Source organism: Pelodiscus sinensis, chromosome 22 (assembly GCF_052426305.1).
Source record: "Pelodiscus sinensis isolate ZL-2025 chromosome 22, ASM5242630v1, whole genome shotgun sequence".
Classification (NCBI taxonomy): Eukaryota; Metazoa; Chordata; order Testudines; family Trionychidae; genus Pelodiscus; species Pelodiscus sinensis.
This window is the reverse complement of record NC_143073.1, coordinates 3002882-3026824: the sequence shown is the minus strand read 5'-3', so window position 1 is coordinate 3026824 and position 23943 is coordinate 3002882. Positions and strand designations below refer to the sequence as shown.

General features: G+C 73.4%; 2 protein-coding genes across 2 annotated transcripts; both read right to left on the bottom strand.

The window, feature by feature from the left end:
• Nucleotides 1–2890: 2890 nt before the first annotated feature.
• ADAM15 (ADAM metallopeptidase domain 15) lies at nucleotides 2891–23786 on the bottom strand. The gene is given in 25 exon segments (XM_075907532.2): nucleotides 2891–4862; nucleotides 4953–5068; nucleotides 5267–5338; nucleotides 5878–5955; nucleotides 8588–8690; nucleotides 11069–11207; nucleotides 11331–11445; nucleotides 11523–11600; nucleotides 11689–11819; nucleotides 11822–11847; nucleotides 11965–12073; nucleotides 12437–12632; nucleotides 13842–13934; nucleotides 14011–14188; nucleotides 14662–14810; nucleotides 14877–14961; nucleotides 15031–15200; nucleotides 16354–16422; nucleotides 16856–16921; nucleotides 17048–17186; nucleotides 17380–17456; nucleotides 18932–19010; nucleotides 19403–19479; nucleotides 20599–20702; nucleotides 23494–23786. Coding segments are annotated over 25 exon segments (2601 nt in total). The 5' UTR covers nucleotides 23603–23786; the 3' UTR covers nucleotides 2891–4819.
• LOC149521798 (uncharacterized) lies at nucleotides 5976–7874 on the bottom strand. The gene is made up of 2 exons (XM_089772695.1): nucleotides 7850–7874; nucleotides 5976–7756 (listed from the first exon to the last, which is right to left on the bottom strand). Exons 1-2 carry the CDS (start codon nucleotides 7872–7874, stop codon nucleotides 6540–6542), a joined length of 1242 nt encoding a protein of 413 aa, XP_089628821.1. The 3' UTR covers nucleotides 5976–6539.
• Nucleotides 23787–23943: the final 157 nt, after the last annotated feature.

The window sequence follows — 23943 nt, the reverse complement described above, 5'->3', positions numbered from 1 at the left end:
GACCGACCCCAGGCCAGGCCCTTCCCCGCACTGGTTCCTGCTTGGCCGAAGCCAGACCCTGGGAGCAAGCTCCCTGCTCTGGGATGCTGGCAGGGCCGAGGATCCCCGCAGCCCTTGGTAAGCTGGCCTAGTGGTTAGAGTCACTGGTTCAAAACTGGCTCCGAGCGGAGCTGCTTCCGCTTCTGGCCCTTGGCCTGGCTCGGCCGCTGCGCCCCGGTGAGCCCGTCTGACTGGCCCGGGCTGGGCCTGCGCTCTCAGCAGCCTCCAGCGTGGGGAGCTCGGACAGCTCGCCTGCCCCTTCCACCGGCCGGCTTTGCTCGGCCCTCGCCCGCTGCTTGGCCTCCTCGGATCCAGGCAGTAAGCAGGGCCCAGCGGGGTGAAACATCCTGCTGCTAGCCCAGCCTCAGCTGTGCTGGACAAAGGACCCCCCCACTGGACTAGAACCCAGGCAGCGGGACGTCCAGCTCCCCCCCGGCTAGTCGCCCCTTCCCCTTGCTAGCTCTCGCCAACGGGAGGCGCAGCCAGAGGGGGTCTCCCCTAAGATCACAGGGGGGCCGCTGCAGGAAGCCAAGTGCCCTGTGGGGGCAGCTGCCCTACCCGCTGTGTTTGTTGGGGTCCCTCGGCAGCTCGGGCAGGTCACCAGCACCCCAGCGGCATGGCTGGGCTGAGCCTAGGTCTGCTAACACCAGCCCGATGCCACGGCCCCAGTGCTGGCTCCCTGGCAGCGGCCCTGTTCTCCTGCCCCATCTCCAGAGCAGGGGGGCTGTGCTAGGCCCATGAGCGGTCAGTCCCTACAGCCCCTGCCCCCAGCGTTCTGCCCTCCCTGCAATGCAGCCCCCCCCCCCCCCACGGCAGGCTCAGGCCATGTTCCCTGTCCCTGTCCCGTTGTACCCCTCTCCTGAGGCCGTGCCCCGGCCCAAGGGCACACCCCCTCTTCTGACGGGTGTCACATCTCCCCCCACCCGCCAAGGCGCAATCCCCAGAGCCAGCCGCAGTCCTGGGGCAAGGGGCAGAGCCTCTGCAAGCTCCATCGAAGCAGCACCCACGGCAGCCCGGTCACGCTGCCCTGCCAGACGTGCCCCAGCTGGGACGCCTGCTCTCGCCGTGTGGTCAGGGCAGTGCCCGCACCCGAGCGGCAGGGGTCCCGGCGGCACAAGGAGAACGCTGGCCCAGTGCGGGGGGGGGGGGGGGGGGCGGTGCCGGGCAGACCCCAAGCAAAGGGCAGCAGCTTTGGTGTGTTACCCGGGCGGCTCGTGCCAGGCCCAGAGCCCCTGGACATGCTCCCGCCGGCCCTTGGCTTGTCTGTCCAGCCGGCAGCCCCGGGGGCCTGCTCCTGGCTGGGGGCTTCTAAAGCTGAGCTGGGGGGCACAGCATGCCCGGGAAGGGGTGTCCATGGCTCTTGCCTGGGGGCGCTGGGGAGGGGGAGGTGCCCAGAGGCAGAAAGGGCTGCACCCCTGCCACCGAGGGGGTACTGCATGTGTGGGGGAGGGGCGCCCCTTAGAACTAGACCCACCCCCCACCGTCTGGCTCTGGGCCCCCGTCATCTCTTGAGCCACCGCGCCACCTGGTGGCGCATCGGGGAACTGCCGGGGGAATTTCAGGGTCAGGTCCAGCCCCCCGCCCCCCACTCCCGGGCAATTTAACAGCACCTACTCCACGTGTTCAACCCCCCCTGCCACCCCATGCAGGGAGGAGCCCCTCACACTAACCCTGCGCAGGGCCCAGAGTGGACGGGGCACCGGGGGCAGAAGCCCAGGACGGGGTGGGGGGGTGGGAGGCAGGGAGCCAGGGGGGTTTTCCCAGCTGTGGGGGTGGGGAGGGGTAGGACAGGGGGAGGCACATGCGAGGCTGGAGGGGGATGGTTGCCCCCCCCCTTGGCCCATCTGTCACAGCCAGGACAGACCATGTCTGCCTACCCCTGCACCAGGCTGGAAGGGGCGCAAGGGCCGAGTAACTGGGGTGGTGAGGATTTTATTCCCCTTATGTTGCAGGTGAGATCTACTGTCCCGTATTAACCCCGTGTGTGCCTCAGTTTCCCTGAGTGCTTGCCCATCACCCTCTAGATGTTGGGGATTTCGGGTGACAGCCTTCCCCGCATACACAGTGGGCAAGGCCCTTCACAACCTGAGCTGGGATAGGGTGTGACCTGGAGACACCTTTTGCTCAGGAAACAGGACAGAAGGTGGGGAAGGAGGGGCAGGACCAGGCTGCTCGGCCCGCGGGTCAGCCTGGCTGGCTTGGAGGAAGAGACGGGTGGCAGGGCCCTTGGCTCTAGGCCCCCTGCCCCAAGATGGATTGTCCCGGCTACTACTGGTGTCTGTGCTGGCCTGTCTGTGCTACACCGTGCTCCTGTGAACTAATAAACCTTCTGCTCTACCTGTCGGCTGAGTCTGGCTGCGGATGGGGCGCAGGGCCGTGGCTCCCCCCACCTTGGTGATACTGGTGGCAGCGGTGGGATGTGCTGCAGCCCATGGATGGAGCATCTGGCAGTACGTGACGGGGGGCACAGTAGAAAAAGGGGGGCTTGCAAGAGCCAGGCATGCTGAAGGCAGGGAGGGGCAATTCCAGGAAGCAGGGGGGAACAGGGGGCACTACAGTCTAACCCGTGTGTGCAAAAAGAGGCCCACGATCTAACCCACGGAGGGGGGGGGGGTGAGCCTCAAGAAGGCCGGCACACTGACGGGTCCTTCCTGGGAATCGGGGGCGCCGCAGCATGGGCCTGAGTTGGCACCCTTGGGAACAGCAGGGAGACGGCTGATCCCCAGCTCCTGACGGGGGATGTTGTGGAGCCGTGCACAGATGAAGAGCGGAGGTGTCATGGAGCGAGGGGGAGTCCTCGGGCCCTGCCCCCCCCCCCCCCCCCCCCGGTGCAGCCAGATGCGACTCTCCAGCGGCAAGAACAGGAGGTTGATTGGTTCACGGGGACACAGGGTAGCACTGACTTGTTACAGGCACTGGGAGAAGCCAGTACAACCCACCTCGGGGAACGGGGGGCCCAGAGCCCAGCTCTGAGCCCCAGCTCTGAGCCCCCCCCCCGCCAGCGAGGCTCCCTTCTCCTCCAGCCAGCAGAAACCTAACCCACACCCCCTAGGCTGCCCCACCTCCTGCTTTGTCCTGCTTCCAGGCCCAAGGTGTTATCTGCTGTCACCTGGTCCTCCGGACGTGAGAGAATGAACATTCTTCCCCAGTGAGTCACACCCAGCCTCCCCCTCCTCAGACAGTGCTGCAGTGCCCAGGGGAAACTGAGGCACACACCCAGAGTTACTCCAGAACAGCACGGGGCAGGAGGACTCCCCTAAAGCTCAGCAAAGCAAGTGGCGAATGCAAGACCAGAGTGAACACAGCGGACTGCAAGAGCAGACCAAACGCCCCCCTCCGTCACGGGGTGGGGGGAGCAAGCCCAGTAGTGAGAGAATGACTCCCCCCCCCCCCCCCCAGCCCCGGGAGCTGGTTCCTGGCCCAGCGGGGAGCAGCCAGCCAGCTCCAGGGGCTGCACCAGGACGGCGAGGACCCAGCGGAGCTGCTAGGGAGGCTGCTCCTGCCGGACTGGGACACCGAGAGCTCTGTGTTAGGGACAGGGCCAAGGGCCTGAACTGCCCCAAGTACCCAGCTGAGGGACCCTGCACCGGTCGGTCCCCCGGAGGGGGGGGGAGAGACGCGATGAGCTGGGCACGTGGGGATTTCATTCCCTTTGTTCCGGGGCACAGGAGTTCTCCTGTCCTGCACTAACCCCACACGTGCCTCAGTTTCCCTGGGCCCTGCCCCACTACTTACATGGGGGTGGGAATTTCGGCGACAGCCGCCCCCAGGTGCACACTGGCTGATGCCCTTTGTGACCAGAGCCCGGGAGGGGGCGTGACCAGGTGACACCTTTTGCCTGGGACGCAGGACAAAGGCCGGAGGTGAGGGGGGAAGGAGGGTGGCTGCAGGGAGCCGAGTGTGGGTTGGTCTCTCTGGCCTGGGGTGCGGGGACTCAGGACCCTTGACTCAGGCCCTCCTCTCCCCAGGCAGGGCTGTGCTGGCTGCTCCTGGTGCCAGTGCTGACCAGTCTGTGCTACGCCATGTCCCCGTCGCCTCGGCCCCTCCTGTTCGCCCTGCGGCTGAGTCCCCCCTCTGGCTGCGGGTGGGGGGCAGGGCCTGATGGCTCCACCCCCTCGGTGACGGGCACTTGCAGAGATGCTGGGGGGGAGCAGGCTGGGATAACCAGGCCTGCGGGGCAGGCGTGAGGGGCTCTAGCAGGGAGTGGGAGGCAGGGATCATGAGAGAGCCGGCCCCAGGACGGGCGGCTCGGTCTGTGCCCGGTCCTGCCCAGGTGCACGGAGAATTCACACTGGCACGGAAGGAGTTAACTCGGGCAACTCCCGGCCCCTTTACTGGAGGTTTGCAGATGACCGGGTGCGGCTCCGAAGCAGGCAGCGCCCCAAAGAAAGGGAGTTGCCCCCCCCAGCCAAGCAGCATCCCAGGGCCGGGCGGGGCCGATTCTCCTGGGACAAGCTGGAGCAGGCACCGGCTCCCAGACGCAGCCGCTCCCTGGGCGCGCCCGGCCCCACCCGGCCTTCTGAGCCCCGGCTCTCTGGGCAGGGGATGGCGGCGCCCGGGCAGGGCGAGGGCCAAGGACCAGGACCGGCAGCTGCAGCGCGGTGCCCAATGCGCCGGCAGCCCAAGGCCGGTTCGGCCCCAGCTCCGCCCTGCGGCTCTGGGAGCCCAGCGGCAGGAACCGCCCGAGTCCGCACCGAGGGGCCCGTCCCCCCAAGTCCAACAGGCAGCGAGGGCCCTGGGCCCGGGCGGCTCCCACGCCGGCAGCGGAGTCCATCCCACGCTAGGTGTCCTGGAGATGTCCGGCAGGGGGCGGGGGCGCTGGCCTGGGGGAGGGGGAGAGAGGAAAAGTGAAACAGGTAAGTGGGGGGCAGGATCTGCCCTCGCCCCCCAGAACCCGTGCGGCCGGCGCTCACCTGGAGGGCAGCAGCATGGCCTGGGGGCCGTAGGAGGGCACGGCCGACACCTCGGCCCCGGAGAGGAGGGGCCCGGTGGAGTCCGAGCGCAGGGGTGGCCTGGCAGGGCCTGGAGGCTGCGGAGAGACGTCGGCGCCAGTTACGGGGGGGCACCCCAAGGCTCCGCACAGGCCGAGCGAGCCTGACACCCCCCAGCAGCTGGGCCCTGCACACTCCTCGTTCCCTCCTACAGCCTGGCACTCGCCGGGCCCCACCGCCGGACCCGCGCCCCCGTCACCGTCACCCCGCGTGGCGCCAGCCTGCGCTGAGGTTACCTGAGCGCCTGTCAGCACAGGGTCTGCGGGCAGCGGGCGCGTGGGGGGGGGCGGCCTGCCCCACAGCACGGCCTGGGCAGAGAGACCAGGGACAGTGAAACAGCAACAGCACCACGCTGCCAGCTGCCGAGGGGGGGTCCGCAGAGACCCCTGGGGAGGAGCAGGCCCTGTCCGCCTCAGCTGCAGGGAGGGGCGCCAGGGCACGGCCAGAGGGCTGGAGAGAAACTCTCCCAGCCGGGGGGCAGCCCAGAGGGAGGGGGCGGCCGGCTGAGTGCTCGGCTGGGCCGCCCGTCGGGCCCATGGCTGCAGCAGCTCCGGGTAGCACCCAGACCCCGCAGCCTGGGACACAGCAAGCGTGGCCGTGGGGCTGCCCCACACATGGGGGCTGGAGAAGACTTCCTGGCAACGGGGGAACCCTCAGGCCTGGGGGCAGATGCATACTCAGGCCCTGCCCCCCACAGCCCAGTGCCCTGGGGGGGGGGGGGGGCGTGGGGACAGACGCCATGTGAGGCCATGCACAGGACAGGCATGCAGCAGTGGGGTGGGGTGGGGGGGTCAGGCAGCCGCTGCCCAGGGCTGTGTCCACGCCCGCCGGGGCCCAAGGACGTTACCTGGGATCCCCTAGGAACCGGGTCAGGCGGGAGCGGCTTGGAGGGCGGGTCGGGCCGGGCCGAGCCGTGGGGAGCAGGCTGCAGAAAGAGGAGACAGCGACAGCCGGGGGGGGGGGGGGAGATGGGGGGAGAGAGAGAGAGGGGTGGGGGGGTAATGGGTGAGGGGGAGAGAGGGAGGGGGAGTCGGGGGGGCGGTGAGAGAGGGAGGGGGGCAGTGCGAGGGAGGGGCCGGAGCCATGCAGGCAGGGGTCAGTCGGAGGCCATGCAGCATGCAGACATGCCCCCCACACCCCACAGGCCTGGCTCCCAAGGGGCCGCCTCAGAGCCAGCCGCCGTGCCAGGCTGCTCCCTGGCCGGACTCTTCTTCTGGGGGGCCCACGGCGGCTTCTGGCCCGGCTGCTCCCCGGGGGGCCAATCTCCTCCCCCTCCATGGGGCTGGCCCAGGGCTCCATCGGACCCAGCCCAGAGGCCCCCACGGCCCACGCCCCATGGTGCACGGGCATGGGGCGGGGTCTGCTGCCTGGACCAGACAGAGCCAGTGAGCTACCCCCCCCCCAGACACCCCCAGCTGCCCCATACGGGCACCAGAGCCAGCACCCTGGTGCTCCGCCCGGCCTGGACTCGCCTCACTGACACCAGGGGAAAGTGAAGAGGCACCAAGGTTACAATCCCAGCTCCACACCCCGACCCCTCCCGGCCCGGCCCAGGGTGTGACGGGGACACAGGGTCACCCCGCTGCCCGGCCCAGGGTGTGACGGGTGACACAGGGTCACCCCACTGCCCGGCCCAGGGTCACCCCGCTGCCCGGCCCAGGGTGTGACGGGTGACACAGGGTCACCCCGCTGCCCGGCCCAGGGTGTGACGGGGGACACAGGGTCACCCCACTGCCCGGCCCAGGGTGTGACGGGGGACACAGGGGCACCCCACCGCCCGCCCCAGGGTGTGACGGGGGACACAGGGGCACCCCGCTGCCCGGCCCAGGGTGTGACGGGGGACACAGGGTCACCCCGCTGCCCGGCCCAGGGTGTGACGGGGGACACAGGGTCACCCCGCTGCCCGGCCCAGGGTGTGACGGGTGACACAGGGTCACCCCACCGCCCGGCCCAGGGTGTGACGGGGGACACAGGGGCACCCCACCGCCCGCCCCAGGGTGTGACGGGGGACACAGGGGCACCCCGCCGCCCGGCCCAGGGTGTGACGGGGGACACAGGGGCACCCCGCTGCCCGGCCCAGGGTGTGACGGGGGACACAGGGGCACCCCGCTGCCCGGCCCAGGGTGTGACGGGTGACACAGGGTCACCCCGCTGCCCGGCCCAGGGTGTGACGGGGGACACAGGGGCACCCCGCTGCCCGGCCCAGGGTGTGACGGGGGACACAGGGGCACCCCGCTGCCCGGCCCAGGGTGTGACGGGGGACACAGGGGCACCCCGCTGCCCGCCCCAGGGTGTGACGGGGGACACAGGGGCACCCCGCTGCCCGCCCCAGGGTGTGACGGGGGACACAGGGTCACCCCGCTGCCCGGCCCAGGGTGTGACGGGTGACACAGGGTCACCCCGCTGCCCGGCCCAGGGTGTGACGGGTGACACAGGGGCACCCCGCCACCCAGCCCAGGGTGTGACGGGTGACACAGGGTCACCCCACTGCCCGCCCCAGGGTGTGATGGGGGACACAGGGGCACCCCGCTGCCCGGCCCAGGGTGTGACGGGGGACACAGGGGCACCCCACTGCCCGGCCCAGGGTGTGACGGGGGACACAGGGGCACCCCGCCACCCAGCCCAGCCGCACGCCCGGCACACAGCGGCTCTGGCAGGGGCGCCCGCTGCCTGGGGAGACCTCACCCGATACACATGGGCAGCGAACACGGCAGGACTCAGTCCAGCTCAATCTGGGGAGTTAAACCTGCCGCCCCCTAACTGCCCAGGGAGAGCCCCCCCCTCCCTCCCGCTCCTCTGAGCGCCTCCCCAGCTGAGACCCTGCCCCCCAAACATGTCGCCCATGACAACGGGGCCCCACCCCCAGCAATGACCTAAGGCCCCAGGGGTAGGCAGCGGGGCCCCAGGCAGGATAGGGCGGCCCCCAGGAGAGGGCAGTCCCCAGGAGGCCCCAGGCAGGGTGGAGAGGTTCCCAGGAGGGGTGGGGCGGGTGGCAGGGCGGTCCCCAGGACGGGGCAGTACCCAGGAGGAGGTGGGCGGCGGGGCCCCAGGAGGGGGCGGGCGGCGGGGCCCCAGGAGGGGGTGGGCAGCGGGGCCCCAGGCAGGGCGGGGCGGTCCCCAGGAGGGGTGGGGCAGGTGGCAGGGCCCCGGGCGGGGCGGGGCGGTCCCCAGGAGGGGTGGGGCGGGTGGCAGGGCCCCAGGAGGGGGCGGGGCGGTCCCCAGGCAGGGTGGGGCAGGTGGTGGTCCCCAGAAGGGGGCGGGTGGCAGGGCCCCAGGCGGGGCGGTCCCCAGGAGGGGGCGGGCGGCGGGGACCCAGGAGGGGGTGGGCGGCGGGGTCCCAGGCAGGGAGGGGCAGTCCCCAGGAGGGGTGGGGCGGGTGGCAGGGCCCCAGGAGGGGTGGGGAAGGTGGCGGTCCCCAGGAGGAGGCAGGCGGCGGGGCCCCAGGCAGGGTGGGGCAGGTGGCGGTCCCCAGAAGGGGGCGGGTGGCAGGGCCCCAGGAGGGGGCGGGGCGGTCCCCAGGAGGGGGTGGGCAGTGCTGGCGTTGCCCTGGCACTCACCTTACTGGTGGGCATCATCTGCAGCTCTGTGCTCTGGGGTCGTGGGGGCCGCGGGGGTCCGGGCTGGGGCCGGTCTGAGCCTCGTGGCTCCGTCTGGGAGATCCTGGGGAGGAAATGTGGCTCAGACACCCCCCGGGTTAACCCTCCTGCTGCCAGACTCCTGCCAGGAGCCACAGGAAGCCGAGGGGGCACATGGAGGGCGCAAGTCAGTTCCCAGCTGCAGGGGGCGGGGATGCCGGCATCTCGGGACAGGCCGTGTGGGGAGGGTCCTGGACCGGCCCCTCTCCGGCACCCGGCCTGTGCGCCCCCAGTTCCCCAGCCGGGAGCAGGCAGGGCCCCAGGAGAGCAGCCCAGCATCTCACCGGGCCACGGGCCAGCTGCCCCCCAGCACGACGGGCCCATAGTGACCAGACGCCCCTGGAGTGGGGGGCAGACACTGCCCAGTGATCAGCAACCCAGCCCCAAGGAGGGAATCCCCCTTCGGAGCCGGGGGACAGGGTGGCTGGCTTCTCGGGGGAGGGGGGCCCCTCTGGACAAATGACTCCGATCTCCCCCCTCCCCCCTGAAAGGGCAGATTCCGGGGATCTGTGAATTCTGCCGTGGGGGGCGGGGGGGGAGAAGAGGGAGCTCGGGGTTCCAGGTCGGGCCCTGCTGTGGGGGGAGCTCACAGGCCAAGCAGAGCCTAAGGAAGGGGAGCACAGCAGGGCCGGCAGTGGTGGGGGGTAGGTGCAGGCCCAGGGAGCAGGGCCGGGGGAGGGGGCACAGCGGGGCCGGCAGTGGTGGGGGGGCAGGCGCAGACCTGGCGAGAGGCAAAGGGAGAGGGCCGGGGAGGGACATGGGGGGGCCAGCACTGGCGGGGGGCAGGCGCAGGCCTAGGGAGCAGGGCCGGGGAGGGGCGCGGGGGGCCGGCAGTGGCGGGGGCCGGGCGGCTAAGGGAGAGGGCCGGGGAGGGGCGCGGGGGCCGGCAGTGGCGGGGGGCGGGCGGCAAAGGGAGAGGGCCGGGGAGGGGCGCGGGGGGCCGGCAGTGGCGGGGGGCGGGCGGCTAAGGGAGCGGGGCCGGGGAGGGGCGCGGGGGGCCGGCAGTGGCGGGGGGCAGGCGCAGGCCTAGGGAGCAGGGCCGGGGAGGGGCGCGGGGGCCGGCAGTGGCGGGGGCCGGGCGGCTAAGGGAGAGGGCCGGGGAGGGGCGCGGGGGCCGGCAGTGGCGGGGGGCGGGCGGCAAAGGGAGAGGGCCGGGGAGGGGCGCGGGGGGCCGGCAGTGGCGGGGGGCGGGCGGCTAAGGGAGCGGGGCCGGGGAGGGGCGCGGGGGGCCGGCAGTGGCGGGGGGCGGGCGGCTAAGGGAGAGGGCCGGGGAGGGGCGCGGGGGGCCGGCAGTGGCGGGGGGCGGGCGGCTAAGGGAGAGGGCCGGGGAGGGGCGCGGGGGGCCGGCAGTGGCGGGGGGCGGGCGGCTAAGGGAGAGGGCCGGGGAGGGGGGGGGCGCGGGGGGCCGGCAGTGGCGGGGGGCGGGCGGCAAAGGGAGAGGGCCGGGGAGGGGCGCGGGGGGCCGGCAGTGGCGGGGGGCGGGCGGCAAAGGGAGAGGGCCGGGGAGGGGCGCGGGGGGCCGGCAGTGGCGGGGGGCGGGCGGCAAAGGGAGAGGGCCGGGGAGGGGCGCGGGGGGCCGGCAGTGGCGGGGGGCGGGCGGCAAAGGGAGAGGGCCGGGGAGGGGCGCGGGGGGCCGGCAGTGGCGGGGGGCAGGCGGCTAAGGGAGAGGGCCGGGGAGGGGCACTGGGGGCCGGCAGTGGCGGGGGGCGGGCGGCAAAGGGAGAGAGCCGGGGAGGGGCGCGGGGGGCCGGCAGTGGCGGGGGGCGGGCGGCAAAGGGAGAGGGCCAGGGAGGGGCGCGGGGGGCCGGCAGTGGCGGGGGGCGGGCGGCTAAGGGAGAGGGCCGGGGAGGGGCGCGGGGGGCCGGCAGTGGCGGGGGGCGGGCGGCTAAGGGAGAGGGCCGGGGAGGGGCGCGGGGGGCCGGCAGTGGCAGGGGGCGGGCGGCTAAGGGAGAGGGCCGGGGAGGGGCGCGGGGGCCGGCAGTGGCGGGGGGCGGGCGGCAAAGGGAGAGGGCCGGGGAGGGGCGCGGGGGGCCGGCAGTGGCGGGGGGCGGGCGGCTAAGGGAGAGGGCCGGGGAGGGGCCGGGGAGGGGCGGGGGGCCGGCAGTGGCGGGGGGCGGGCGGCTAAGGGAGAGGGCCGGGGAGGGGCGCGGGGGGCCGGCAGTGGCGGGGGGCGGGCGGCTAAGGGAGAGGGCCGGGGAGGGGCGCGGGGGGCCGGCAGTGGCGGGGGGCGGGCGGCTAAGGGAGAGGGCCGGGGAGGGGCGCGGGGGCCGGCAGTGGCGGGGGGCGGGCGGCTAAGGGAGAGGGCCGGGGAGGGGCGCGGGGGCCGGCAGTGGCGGGGGGCGGGCGGCTAAGGGAGAGGGCCGGGGAGGGGCGCGGGGGCTGGCAGTGGCGGGGGGCGGGTACCTGTACTGGCAGCCCGTGCCCTTGCCGAGGCGGCAGAGGCGGCAGGGCAGGCCGCCCCGCTTGGCGTAGCAGCCCCACACGCCGAGGGCCAGGAGCACGGCCAGGAGCAGCAGGGTGACGGGCAGGAGGGCGCTGCCCCCTGGCAGGAGAAAGGCCCGTTAGTTCCCCGGCAGCCCAGCGCACAAAGGCCCTTTCTTCCCCCACCCACGTGGTCGGGCGGCGCCGGCGCTGCCCAGCGGCCCTCCGGGGCCCGGCCCCTCACCTTGCTCCAGGGCCCGCACGGGGCCACTGTCCTCGCTGCCCCCAAGGCCGCGGCTGGCGCAGGTGGGGGGGGCCCAGCCCTCCTCGCAGTGGCAGTGCCCCTTGTTGTTGCAGACCTGGGGGGGGGACACAGAACCTCAGGGGGGGTCTCGGCACACGCCCGGCAGCCCCCCGCCCCCTCTGCCCCACTCACCCCGTGCCCGTGGCACTTGGTCCCACAGGCCTGGCCCCCCAGCTCGGAGACGTCCCGGCACTGCCTGCCACGGCACGCCTGCCAGAGAGACGGGGTCAAGGGGGAGTGTGGGTCCCTGGCCCCCGAACCCAGCGCAGCCGCTCCTCCCCCCAGGCCCCCAGCTCACCTTCCCGGAGCCACAGGCTGTGCCCGGCATCGCCACAGCCAGGTCGCTCACGTCCTCGCTGGGGGGCGGGGGGGTCCTGCGGCAGCCGGGCGCCCCCCCATCCTCCAGCGCGCCCTGGGCACCGCCCCCCGGCACTGCAGCCTCCCGCAGGCGCTGTCCCTGCACAGGCAGAGGGGTCAGGAGGAGGGACAGACAGACGGACAGACGTGGGGGGGAGGAGGGAGAGACGGACAGACGGGGGGGGGGGGACAGACGGGCAGCACCGGGGCCACTCACCGCTGGGCACAGGGGGCGTAGCTGCCGTTGGGGTGCTGCCCACAGTGTCCCTGCGCGTCCCCCCTGGCGTTCAGGGCGGCCAGGCAGGCGTCAGAAACGGGGCCCGAGTCTGCGTGGACAGAGAACCGTGAGCCCCCAGCTCCGCACCCCCAGATATCGGCCTCCCAGCCCTTTTCCTGGGCCCCCTAGCACCCAAATCCACCCCCCCAGGTATCAGCCCCACTGCGTCCCCATCCCCCTTACCAGGGCCACCCAGTACCACCCCCCTCGATATCAGCCCCACTACATCCCCAACCCCACTTGCCTGGGCCCCCCAGCTTCTGAGCCCCCTGCAGTGCTGAATGTCAGCACTGCCACCACTCCGCACCCCCCAAACATCAGCCCCATGGCATCCCCTTGTCCCCCTTACCTGGGCCCCCCAGCCCCGCACCCCCGAGATATCAGCCCCACTGTGTCCCCATCCCCCCCTTACCTGGGCCCCACAGCTCCTGGCACTGGCCCTGGTAGGTGGGGCAGGTGCCGCCGTAGCAGTAGGCCTGGCCCCCGGCGCAGGGCTGTCCGTCCTGCAGGTGCACGTTGGGGGGGCAGCGGGGGGAGAGCCCGTCGCAGAACTCCGGGAGGTCGCATTCGCCGCGGGCCTGGCGGCACACGGAGCCGGCCTGCCGCAGCTGGGCAGCAGAGAGTCAGAGCGGGGCAGGGGAACGGGGGGGGGGGGGGGGGGGGCTCGGCCGCGCTCCTGGGGCATCGAAGGGCCCCGAGAGCTTGTGCCAATGCTGGGGGCCCAGTGCCGCCCGGGGGATCCGGGCCCCCCCGGCAGAAACGCCAGCTGGCCCCGGGCCCGGTTCGTCCTCTGGGACGGAGCCACCAGGCGACCGAACCCCGGATCTGCCCCTGCTCCGGGGCTGCAGGTCTGCCCAGCCGCAAGCGCCGGCTGCCGGGGCTCCCAGGCCCCCCTGTGCCCCCTCTGCCCGCCACGACTCTCCAGGACGCTCCCCGAGGGGCCCAACCCGGCCCTTCCCCCACCTCTTCATACCAACGGGTCCGCACCGCAGAGCGCTAACGAGCAGGGGCTGCGGGTGGGGAGTGGGGGCGCTGGGGGGCGGGGCTGGGCTGGCAGGGGCTGTGGGGCAGGAGTGAGGGGCATCGGCAGGGTTGGGGCCGGGGGAGGGGTCGGGGCGGGAGTGAGGGGCCCCGGCGGGGCTGGGGCCGGGGGAGGGGTGGGAGCGAGGAGCCCCGGCGGGGCTGGGGGGGCGGGGCGGGGCCGGGGTAGGAGCGAGGGGCCCTGGCGGGGCGGGGCCGGGGGAGGGGCGGGAGCGAGGGGCCCTGGCGGGGCGGGGCCGGGGTAGGAGCGAGGGGCCCTGGGGGGGCCGGGCCGGGGGAGGGGCGAGGGGCCCTGGGGGGGCCGGGCCGGGGGAGGGGTGGGAGTGAGGGGCCCTGGGGGGGCGGGGCGGGAGCAAGGGGCCCCGGGGGGCGGGGCCAGGGGAGGGGCGGGAGCGAGGGGCCCTGGGGGGCGGGGCAGGAGTGAGGGGCCCTGGGGGGCGGGGCTGGGGTAGGAACGAGGGGCCCTGGGGGGCTGGGCCAGGGGAGGGGTGGGAGCGAGGGGCCCTGGGGGCGGGGCTGGGGTAGGAACGAGGGGCCCTGGGGGGCGGGGCCAGAGGCGGGGCGGGAGCGAGGGGCCCTGGGGGGCGGGGCCAGGGGAGGGGCGGGAGCAAGGGGTCCTGGGGGGCGGGAGCAAGGGGCCCTGGGGGACGGGGCCAGGGGAGGGGCGGGAGCGAGGGGCCCTGGCGGGGCGGGGCCAGGGGAGGGGCGGGAGCGAGGGGCCCTGAGGGGCGGGGCCAGGGGAGGGGCGGGAGCGAGGGGCCCCGGGGGGCGCTCACCTTGCAGTGCTGGCAGCAGGCGTCGCCCGCGGCGCACTCGGCTCCGGGCACCAGGCGGCAGGTGCCGGCGTCGCAGCAGGGGTCGGTGCACTCCTGTGGGGCGCAGGGGCCGGTGAGGGGGGCCGGGGGCGCAGACCCCCCACTCCCACCCCGCCCGGCCCCTCCCTACCTCGGGGAAGCCGCAGTCACACGCCTCGCCCCTCTCCAGCAGGCGGTTCCCGCAGTGCGGGCGCCCGGCCAGGCTCTCCGGCTCCGGCACGTTGAAGAGGCACCAGGCCCAGTCCCGGCGCAGGCTCCGCGCCACGTCCTGCCGGCTGCAGTTGCTGAAGCTCAGACCGGGCATGAGCCTGCGGGGAAGAGCCGGTGAGGGGGGCGCCGGAGGGCAGGGCCGGGGACCGCCCGGGGGGCCCCCCGACTCACTCTGTGGGGGGCGCCGGAGGGCAGGGCCGGGGACCGCCCGGGGGCCCCCCGACTCACTCTGTGGGGGGCGCCGGAGGGCAGGGCCGGGGCCCGCCCGGGGGCCCCCCGACTCACTCTGTGGGGGGCGCCGGAGGGCAGGGCCGGGGACCGCCCGGGGGCACCCCCGACTCACTCTGTGGGGGGCGCCAGAGGGCAGGGCCGGGGACCGCCCGGGGGCCCCCCGACTCACTCTGTGGGGGGCGCCGGAGGGCAGGGCCGGGGCCCGCCCGGGGGCCCCCCGACTCACTCTGTGGGGGGCGCCGGAGGGCAGGGCCGGGGCCCGCCCGGGGGCCCCCCGACTCACTCTGTGGGGGGCGCCGGAGGGCAGGGCCGGGGCCCGCCCGGGGGCCCCCCGACTCACTCTGTGGGGGGCGCCATGATGCAGCTCCTCTCCTGGTAGAGGCCGACGCAGCCGCACTGGCGCTCGGGGCCGTCGTGGCCCATGCCCAGGTTGTGGCCCAGCTGGTGAGCCACGGAGGAGGCCACGACCAGGACGCTGACGGAGTGATCCTGCGGGGAGAGGCGGGTCAGAGCAGGGGGGCGGGGGCAGGGGGCGGGGCTAGGGGCGGTACTGACCATGCTGACGCCGCCGGACCGCGCTGCCGAGCACATGGAGGCCTGGGTCGCCATCCCCACCTCCGCCCCCTCCAGCCGGAGCCCCCTGCAAGAGAGGGGGAGCGTTAGGGGCCCGGCGCCAGCCGCCAGCCCCCCCAACCCGGCCCCCACTCACGTCAGCAGCTGGGCGTTGTCGTGCGGGAGCCGGGGCAGCAGCTCCTTCTGCCGCCACGTCAGGAAGCGCTCCAGCGTGGCCCGGGCGCTGGGCCCCACGGCGAAGGGGTCCCCCTGGTTCCACACCTCCACTGCCAGCAGCGCCACGCGGAGGCCCAGGGGCTGATAGAACTGGGGGCAAAGTGGGGTTAGCGCCGCCACGAACCTGAGCCGCCGTGGCCAGCTTGGAGCCTGGCCCAGCAGACAAAAGCAGGTGCCACCCGTCACTGATGCAGTGAGCCAGGGCTGGGCTGGTGGGGGCAGGGGTGAGGGGCCCCGGCAGGTGTGTGGGGGTGCTAGCCTGGGGGGAGCTCAGGGCTGGACTGGCAGAGGATGAGGGGCACCAGCATGGTGGGGGGCAGGGCTGGGCTGGCAGGGGCTGTGGGTCGGGATGAGGGGCACCGGCAGGGCGGGGACAGGGCCGGGCCGGGCTGTGGGTCAGGATGAGGGGCACCAGCAGGGCGGGGGGCAGGGGCAGGCTGGCAGGAGCTGCAGGTCGAGATGAGGGGTACCGGCAGGGCAGGGGGGGGGCGGGCAGGGCCAGGCTGGCAGGGGCTCTGGGTCAGGAAGAGAGGTACGGGCAGAGCGGGGGGGGGGGGGCAGGGCCAGGCTGGCAGGGGCTCTGGGTCAGGAAGAGAGGTACGGGCAGAGCGGGGGGGGGTGGGGGGGCAGGGCCAGGCTGGCAGGGGCTCTGGGTCAGGAAGAGAGGTACAGGCAGGGCGGGGGGGGGCGGGCAGGGCCAGGCTGGCAGGGGCGCTGGGTCGGGATGAGAGGTACGGGCAGGGCTGGGGGGGGTGGGCAGGGCCAGGCTGGCAGGGGCTCTGGGTCAGGAAGAGAGGTACGGGCAGAGCGGGGGGGGGTAGGGCCGGGCTGGCAGGGGTGCTGGGTCGGGATGAGAGGTATGGGCAGAGCGGGGGGGGGGGCAGGGCCAGGCTGGCAGGGGCTCTGGGTCAGGAAGAGAGGTACGGGCAGGGCTGGGGGGGGGCGGGCAGGGCCAGGCTGGCAGGGGCGCTGGGTCGGGATGAGAGGTACGGGCAGGGCGGGGGGGGCGGGCAGGGCCAGGCTGGCAGGGACGCTGGGTCGGGATGAGAGGTACGGGCAGGGCGGGGGGGGCGGGCAGGGCCAGGCTGGCAGGGGCGCTGGGTCGGGATGAGAGGTACGGGCAGGGCGGGGGGGGCGGGCAGGGCCAGGCTGGCAGGGGTGCTGGGTCAGGATGAGGGGCACCGGCAGGGCTGGGGGGGCAGGCTGGGGGTGAGGGGTGTCCCTGGGGCCGGAAGGGACTCACCGTGTCCACCTGGCTGATGATCTCCAGCACTCGGGTGCGGATCCGTTCCAGGTGGGGGTACCTGCGGAACTGCAGGGGAGACGCGGCGTCAGGGGCCCTGTGATGGGGGGGGGAGCTGTCTGTCTTGTACCCAGGGATCGATTCCCGAGGACTCACCCCACACCCGGATTGGCCCAGACACCGCGCCCCAGCCTGAGCAGATAAGGAGACAGCTGCGGGGAGAGAGGCGGGGACGGCCACCCGGCCGGGGCAAGGTCGGGGCGCCGGCTGGGCTGGGGGCGTGAGGGTGGCTTGCCCGAGAAGGGGTGAAGGACCAAGGCTCTGCGCTGGCTCCTGTAACATCGACCCTGGGCTGCACCACGGCCCTGAGAACCAATAAAACCTGCTCCACTGGCCGGCTGAGTCCCCTCTGGCTACGGACGGGCAGGGTCGGGGGCTCCCCGACGTGTCATCACAGGCCCGGAGCCCCCCCTCCCGCCCCGCCCCGCCGGGGGTCACCCACCTCCGCGTAGTCCACCACCATCACCAGCTCCACGAACGGCTGCTCGGGGGCCACGTCCCGCTTGCCCTGGGGAGAAGGGGGCGAATGGGTGGACACGAGAACAAGGACCGGCACTGGGGGGTGATGGGGGCCCCTTGGGAGCTGCTCCCCCACCCCAGACACACGGAGCCCCCCCTCCTCTCCCCCACCTACCCTGCGTGGCTCCGGCCGCGTGGGGCTGGAGGGGCCCGGCGGCACGGCACGGGGCCTGTAGGCCAGGTGCCTCCCGGGGGGCCCCTGGGGGTCGGGTTCCAGGCCGTAGCTCCTGTTCTCCGAGGCCACGAGGAGACCACTAGGAGAGGAGGGGAGAAGGGGCGTCAGCAGGGACGAGGTTCGAGGCCCAGGGCGGGGGGGCCGACCAAACCCAGGGGAGCTCTTCATAAAACCCACCGAGGCGACCCCTCCCCCCCTTCCTTGGCCAGGGCACCGCCCCCCCCCGGCCCTCTTAGCCCCAGACTTCAGCCCCCAGCCCGGAGCTGCCCCACCTGAGGCCGGCGCAGGTGCAGATGCTGGCCCAGGAGCCAGGGTACCCCCGGATGTGGCCCCGGTAGCAGCAGCTTCCCTGCAGCGGAGAGAAGTTGAGTTTAGGTGCAGCTCCGAGCAGGGCGCCCGCCGGGTCCTTGCCCCCCGCAGAGGGGAGGGGCCCCGGGCCCGAGTACTGGACCCGTCCCAACACAACCGTGCCCGTGCCGGGTCCCCCGCGGCAGCAAGATCCGACTCCGCCAGCCAGTAGAACGGGGGGGTCACTGCTCCTCCAGGACACAGCCCAGACGTGGCTACGGGAGTCAGGGCCAGGATGCCCCAGACCCCGTGAGATGGGTCCCTGGGCCCCTGGATTCCAGCCCCTCAGTCTGCCCCCTTCGTGGTTCCAGCCAAGACTGCCCCTCCCCCCACACTCACTTCTTTTGTTCCATCCCTTCCCTTAACCGGTAGGACGGGTTCGGTCCCTGTCATGGGGGCCTTCAAGATGCCCCCCGCTGGGCCGTGCTTACAGACAGAGGCCAGCAGGGGTCATCCACAGCAACCAGCAAGGTACTGACACCACAACACACAGGGCACTGCCTGGGGAAGCTCGCAGCACTCCTCCCCCTCTCCTGAGGCCTGCCTGCCACGGCCGGGGCTCTGCCATAAGATTCACCTGCTAGGACTTCCTGGGGAATTTCTAGGGTATTTGAAGGAGGACCCCCCCCCCAAAAAATACCCTTGTGTGCCTCAGTTTCCCCATATTCTGCATGGCTGGGGGAGGTGGGTTTGCTCCCAGAGCAGCTGGAGCCCTGCTGCTAGAGCCAGGGGGGTCATGGATAAAAACGGGCCCATGGCCAGCTGGCACAATTTTTCGGGGGTTGGGGGGTGCTGAGCTGTGCCCCCTGTGACGTGGTGGGGATGGCATTTGCTCTTGCAGTCCCTGTGTTCGCTCTGTTTTGTACCCGCTCTGGTTGCCTTGCTGTGCTGTGTGTGATTCTACTGTCCTGGAGTAACTGTGTGTGCGCGTGCCTCAGTTTCCCTGGGCACTGCAGCACTGTCTGGACGAGGAGGGGGACTCACCGTGGAAGTACGTTCAGTCTCTCACGTCCTGAGGACCAGGTGAGGGCAGATAACACCTTGGGCCCAGGAAACAGGACAAAGGGTGGGGGGCGGCTTAGAGGGCTGGGACCAGTTGCTGGGGGTGTGAGCTCGTTTTTCCCCTGGCTGAGGGAGGGGGAGTCTAGCTGGCTTGGGGGGCCGGGCAGGGCCCTAGCTCAGGGCCCCCTTAGCCCCAAGATGAGTTGTCCTGGCTGCTCCTGGTGCCTGTCACACGTCTGTGCTACGCTGTGTCCCCGTGAACCAACAGACCTTCAGTTCTACCTGCCGCCTGAGAGTCCCATCATCTGGCTGCAGAGGGGGGGCAGGGCTCAGGACTCCCCTTCCCAGGCGTGGAGCCAAAGGCCAGGGCCTGGGAACACCCCAGCCCAGTGTAAGGAGGGGAAGCTGCCTGTAGGAGGCGGAGAAGGGGCCCGGGGGAGTCTCCCGAGACTGAGCGTGCGGCTCCGTGCCTACCTGGGGGCCAGCGGCCTGCGTGACCCGCGTGCCGTTGGGCAGGTAATAGACCAGCGCCGGGGTGCCCGGAGCCCCCTCCCTGCCGGAGACAGACAGACAGACAGAATGAGCGCAAGGACCAGGGACAGGAGCAGGGGCCCTCCTGCCGCCAGACCATTGCCCCAGCCCCACCCAGAGCCGCACATGGGGCCCTGCCCCCACCGCCCCCCAGCTTCCTCCTCCCCTGAACCCCCAGCTCCCTCCAACACCCACAGGCCTCCACCCTGCCTGGAGCAACACAGGGGGGCTCTGGAATCCACCCTGCAGCGGCCAGCTCCCCCCAGGATCCCTGCCCCCCCCCACAGTCCCGTCGTCCCCCCCAGATTGCTCGCAGGCGGGGGCCTGGCTGGGGAGATGGAGCCACAGGCCCTGTGCAGCTCAGACACTGGCCCCCCCAGGGGTGCCGAGGACACGCCCGGCCCCCCCACTCACCGGTTTTGCTCCAACTCCAGAACGAGCTGCTCCCCCTCCAGCTCCAGGGCGACCTGCAGCCGGGCTGGGAAGCCCCCCTAGGGAGACCGGGCAGCGGGTTACGGGCCCGCATGGCGCTGGACCACAGCCCGGGAGTCGCCTGCACCACCCCCAGGAATGGAACACGGGCCGTCCCCATGCCAGCCCCCCGGGAGGGATCTCTGCAAGGGGGGCGGCTGGAGGGACCCACCAATCCAGAGCCTTTGCCCTTGCCCCATGGCTCAGCCCCCTGCAGGGGGGGGGGAGCAGAGGGGCAGCAGCCCCCCGGGAGGGATCTCTGCAAGGGGGGCGGCTGGAGGGACCCACCAATCCAGAGCCTTTGCCCTTGCCCCATGGCTCAGCCCCCTGCAGGGGGGGGGGGAGCAGAGGGGCAGCAGGCCCCCGGGAGGGATCTCTGCAAGGGGGGCGGCTGGAGGGACCCACCAATCCAGAGCCTTTGCCCTTGCCCCATGGCTCAGCCCCCTGCAGGGGGGGGGGGAGCAGAGGGGCAGCAGCCCCCCGGGAGGGATCTCTGCAAGGGGGGCGGCTGGAGGGACCCACCAATCCAGAACCTTTGCCCTTGCCCCATGGCTCAGCCCCCTGCAGGGGGGGGGGAGCAGAGGGGCAGCAGCCCCCCGGCTCTCCCCGTGGCCCAGCCGGGGCTGCGGACTCTCCCCAGGCAGCAGCCGCCGGGTTCACGCTGGGGTCCCCTCCCGGAGGGGCAGGAAGTGCCCCTCCCTCGGTAGCACATTGTCCTGGGGGTGGGGTGTCGCAGGGGAGATCCCAGCCCCCGCCCGCCACACCCCTGCACTTCCTGCCCGGCCGGAGCCAAGCGGAAATGCCGGAGGGTCCCTGGCTGGGGGCCGGGCAAGGCCCTTCCGGGCGGGCGGGGGCACAGGGCTGAGCTCACAGGGCTGGCCGGCTGGAAGGCACAGTGGCTCCCCCAGCGGAGGTTGCGGGGGACCCCCCCCCAGTGTGGGAGCCCCTCTGGGCAGCAGGGCCTGCTGGGGTGGGGGAGTTCCCGTCGGGCAGGGTGGCCTGACACACGGGGGGGGAGCTGAAATGCAGGCGAGGGCCCGGCTGCGTGAGCCCTGCCCCCCCGCCAGCTGACCTGGGTCCTGGGGCAGCGGGAGTCGGGGGCAGTGTCAGATGGGGCGAGGGGGGCCGGGGGGGGTTACCAGGGCTGCCTCTGCCGCGCTGCGTGTCCGGTTGCCCTCCAGGATACGGGGCGTCACGTGCCAAGAACTCCCCAGAGCCTCACGGAGCCGCCAGCAGCTGCCACCTGGCCGAGAACAGAGCCATTGCCACGGACACCCCTCCGTCCCCAGCCCTGGCCCCCCCCGTCCTGACCCACAGCACCGCACCGCCCCCACCCAACCCCCTCCCCCCACCTCTGCCTGACCCCCGGCCCTGGAGGCCACGGCACCCCCCCGCCTGCTGAGGGCCCTAGGCCGGGCAGACGCACTGAGGACGCCTGCGATCCGCACGCTGTGCTATTCCACAGCGGTGCCCCGGGAAGAACAGAGGCAGGGGGGGAGCCAGGACGCCCGGGTCCCTTTCCCGGCTCGGAGCCAGGCTCCGGATGCGGCCCGGTGAGGGTCTTTGCCTCTCCTCGCCGGCAGCGGGCCGAGCGCCCTCCCCGGGCAGGCGTTCAGAGCGGGGCTGCCGTTCCCGGCGCACACCCGCGCTCCGGCAGGGAGGTCTCCCCGGGGAACCCAGCCAGCCCTAGCCAATGAGGGCAGGAGAGCGGCTCCCCGCGCCCGACGCCAACGCCTGGCGCTCCAGGGCACGGACAAAGCCTCAGCACCCGAGGCGTTAGCAGGGGAGTTAGGGGACTCGGCGGCTGTCTCCTGCCCGGACATGTCCCGGAGGCGGCGTGTGGGCCTCAGGGGTCCCGCGCCCAGGGAGCCTGGCCACGGCACGGCAGCCCCCTGGCACCATGGCCAGCAAGTTCACGCCCCGAGCCTTCTCCATCCCCAGCGGGTGGAAAGGCCGAGCCCCGTAGGCCCGGGCGGGGGGAGGCCCGGATGGATGCCGCCCGCTTTGCGAGTGTCCCTGCAGCTACTGCGGGGCAGGGCTGCTCTCCGGGAAGGGCCCATCCCTGCAAAGCTGCAACCGAAGCCAGCGACCCGGAGTCAAGCAGCCACCCCCTCCTGCCTCCCGGCCCCCGGCCACCCTCCCCAGGCCATGGGGCGAGGCCAGGACCATGGGGCAGCCAGCAGTGGGTGGAGAGGGAGCCCGTCCCACCCCGCTAGGAGACCCCCTGGGACGCAGTGGGGGGGCTGTCTACTTTCGCAGTCCTGTGTTCGCATTCAGCGCAAGTCTTATGGGGTTCCATGTAATCCTATTGTCCTATGCTGCTCTGCAGTGTGTGTGCGCGTGCCTCAGTTTCCCCAGGCCCTGCAGCAGGCGGGAGGCTGCGTGTGACTCACTGGGGAAGTACGTGCAGTCTCTCACCTCCTGAGCCCCAGGGGACAGCAGATAGCACCTTGGGCCTGGAAGGACAATGGGGGCGGCGGGGCTGCCTGGGGCCCGGAGTGTGGGTCAAGGCAGGGCTAGGACGACTGAGCAGGCTGAGAGCAGGAAAAGGGGTGAGGGGCCCGTGAGCCCCCCCAACCCCCGAGAGGAATAAGGCTGCCTGCCCTGGCCCGTGTCGGTGCCCCTCCTGCGCCGCGTCCCTGTGCCCCAATAAACCTTCCGCTGCGGCCGGCTGAGTCACATCTGGCTGCGGACGGGGGTGCAGGGTCGGGGACCCCCCCACGTCATTACACCCCCCATCACTGTAATGTTGGGTCCTTGGGGGGCCCAATGGAGAGGAGCCCCTGAGGAAGGGCCACCCCCAACCCCAGGACAGAGCTTCCCCCTCCCCCCCGACAGGAGGGAGACGCCATGCCCCATTGGGCTCTGCGGAGACACAGCCAGGGGGCCAGGCAGCAGAGGACACGGGGGGGGGGGGTGCTGGACATTCACCCCCTGGGCCCCGGAGCCAGCCCCATCGGCTGCCCTGCCAGCTCTCCATCTCCTGCCCAGGGAAATCCTCTCCCCGGGGACCTGTGAGGGCAAACGCTAGGGCGGAGAGGTGCCCCCCAGGCCTGGCAGAGTTACAGCAGAGTGCCCCATGGGCCTGCCCCCCAGTGCAGGGGCACCACGGCTCTGCCCCCCCCCCCCGGGGCTCTCCCCACTGCACACAGATCTGCCCCCCCAGTGCAGGGGCACCACGGCTCTGCCCTCCCCAGGGCTCTCCCCACTGCACACAGGTCTGCCCCCCCAGTGCAGGGGCACCACGGCTCTGCCCTCCCCAGGGCTCTCCCCACTGCACACAGGTCTGCCCCCCCAGTGCAGGGGCACCACGGCTCTGCCCCCCCGGGGGCTCTCCCCACTGCACACAGGTCTGCCCCCCCAGTGCAGGGGCACCACGGCTCTGCCCCCCCCCCCGGGGCTCTCCCCACTGCACACAGGTCTGCCCCCCCAGTGCAGGGGCACCACGGCTCTGCCCCCCCCCCCCGGGGCTCTCCCCACTGCACACAGATCTGCCCCCAGCAGCGCAGGCCCTGGGCCAAGCCAGCCTGCCCCAACCCACTGGCGCAGGCTCTCTGCAAACGCAGGCAAGCGGGGCTCCCGAGGGACCCCAGGGCTTTACCCCCAGCCCCATGGGGGGAGGGGGCAGAGCTGCTGCGGGGCTCCCAGCTCGGGGGTGCCAGGGCCTCAGGGTGGAACCCGCCCTCGTCAGACAGGAACAGCCAGTCCCCTGCCTCCCCCGCATGACACCTCCCCACGGCCCAGCCGGCCCCGGGCCCTGCAGCTGGGGGGCCGGCGGGGCCAAGTGAGTCCCGGCGGGGCCGGGCCGGGGCAGCTGCTGCGCTGGGGACTCAGCCCAAGGCCCGGCGCAAACAGGGAAGTGAACCCGGCAGCGCCAGCTCCCAGCCCCTCCCCCACCAGGCTGCCCTGCCCGACCCCGGAGTCCGGGCCCCGGGCCCCGGGCCCCCCGCCCCCCGCCGGCCGAGGACCCAGGCGCCCCCGACGCAGCAGCCGGAGCGCGACGCCCCAGCCCGCTGCCCGCTGCCCGCACTCACCTGCGCGCCGGGCGCCCCAGGCGGCTCCGCGCTCCTGCGGGGAACCGGGGAGCCCCGAGCCGCTGCCGCCCAGCGCCCACAGCAGCCCCAGCAGCAGCCGCAGCCCCATGGCAGGGCTCAGCCGCCGGCCCTGGCTCCTGGCGTGCGGGGCGCCGCGCTGCGGGGATCTCCCGGCCTCCGCCCGGGGAGGCGGCTCCCGATCCGGCCGGGCCGCCCCCGCCCTGCCGGCGCATCGCACCCGGAGCCGGGCCGGGCCTGGCAGCGCCCGCTGCGCCGGGGTGGGGAACTTCCCGCCGGCCCCGGGTCCGGGCCCCCGCCCAGCGAGCTCCGCCCCCGCCTCCGGCCGGCCCCCTGCCCCCCCCCGGCCCCCCCGCCCCCCCCCGGCCCCAAACGGGCACCGCCCGGCCCCTGTGCGCCCCCCGCGCCCCCGAACGGGCACCGCCCGGCCCT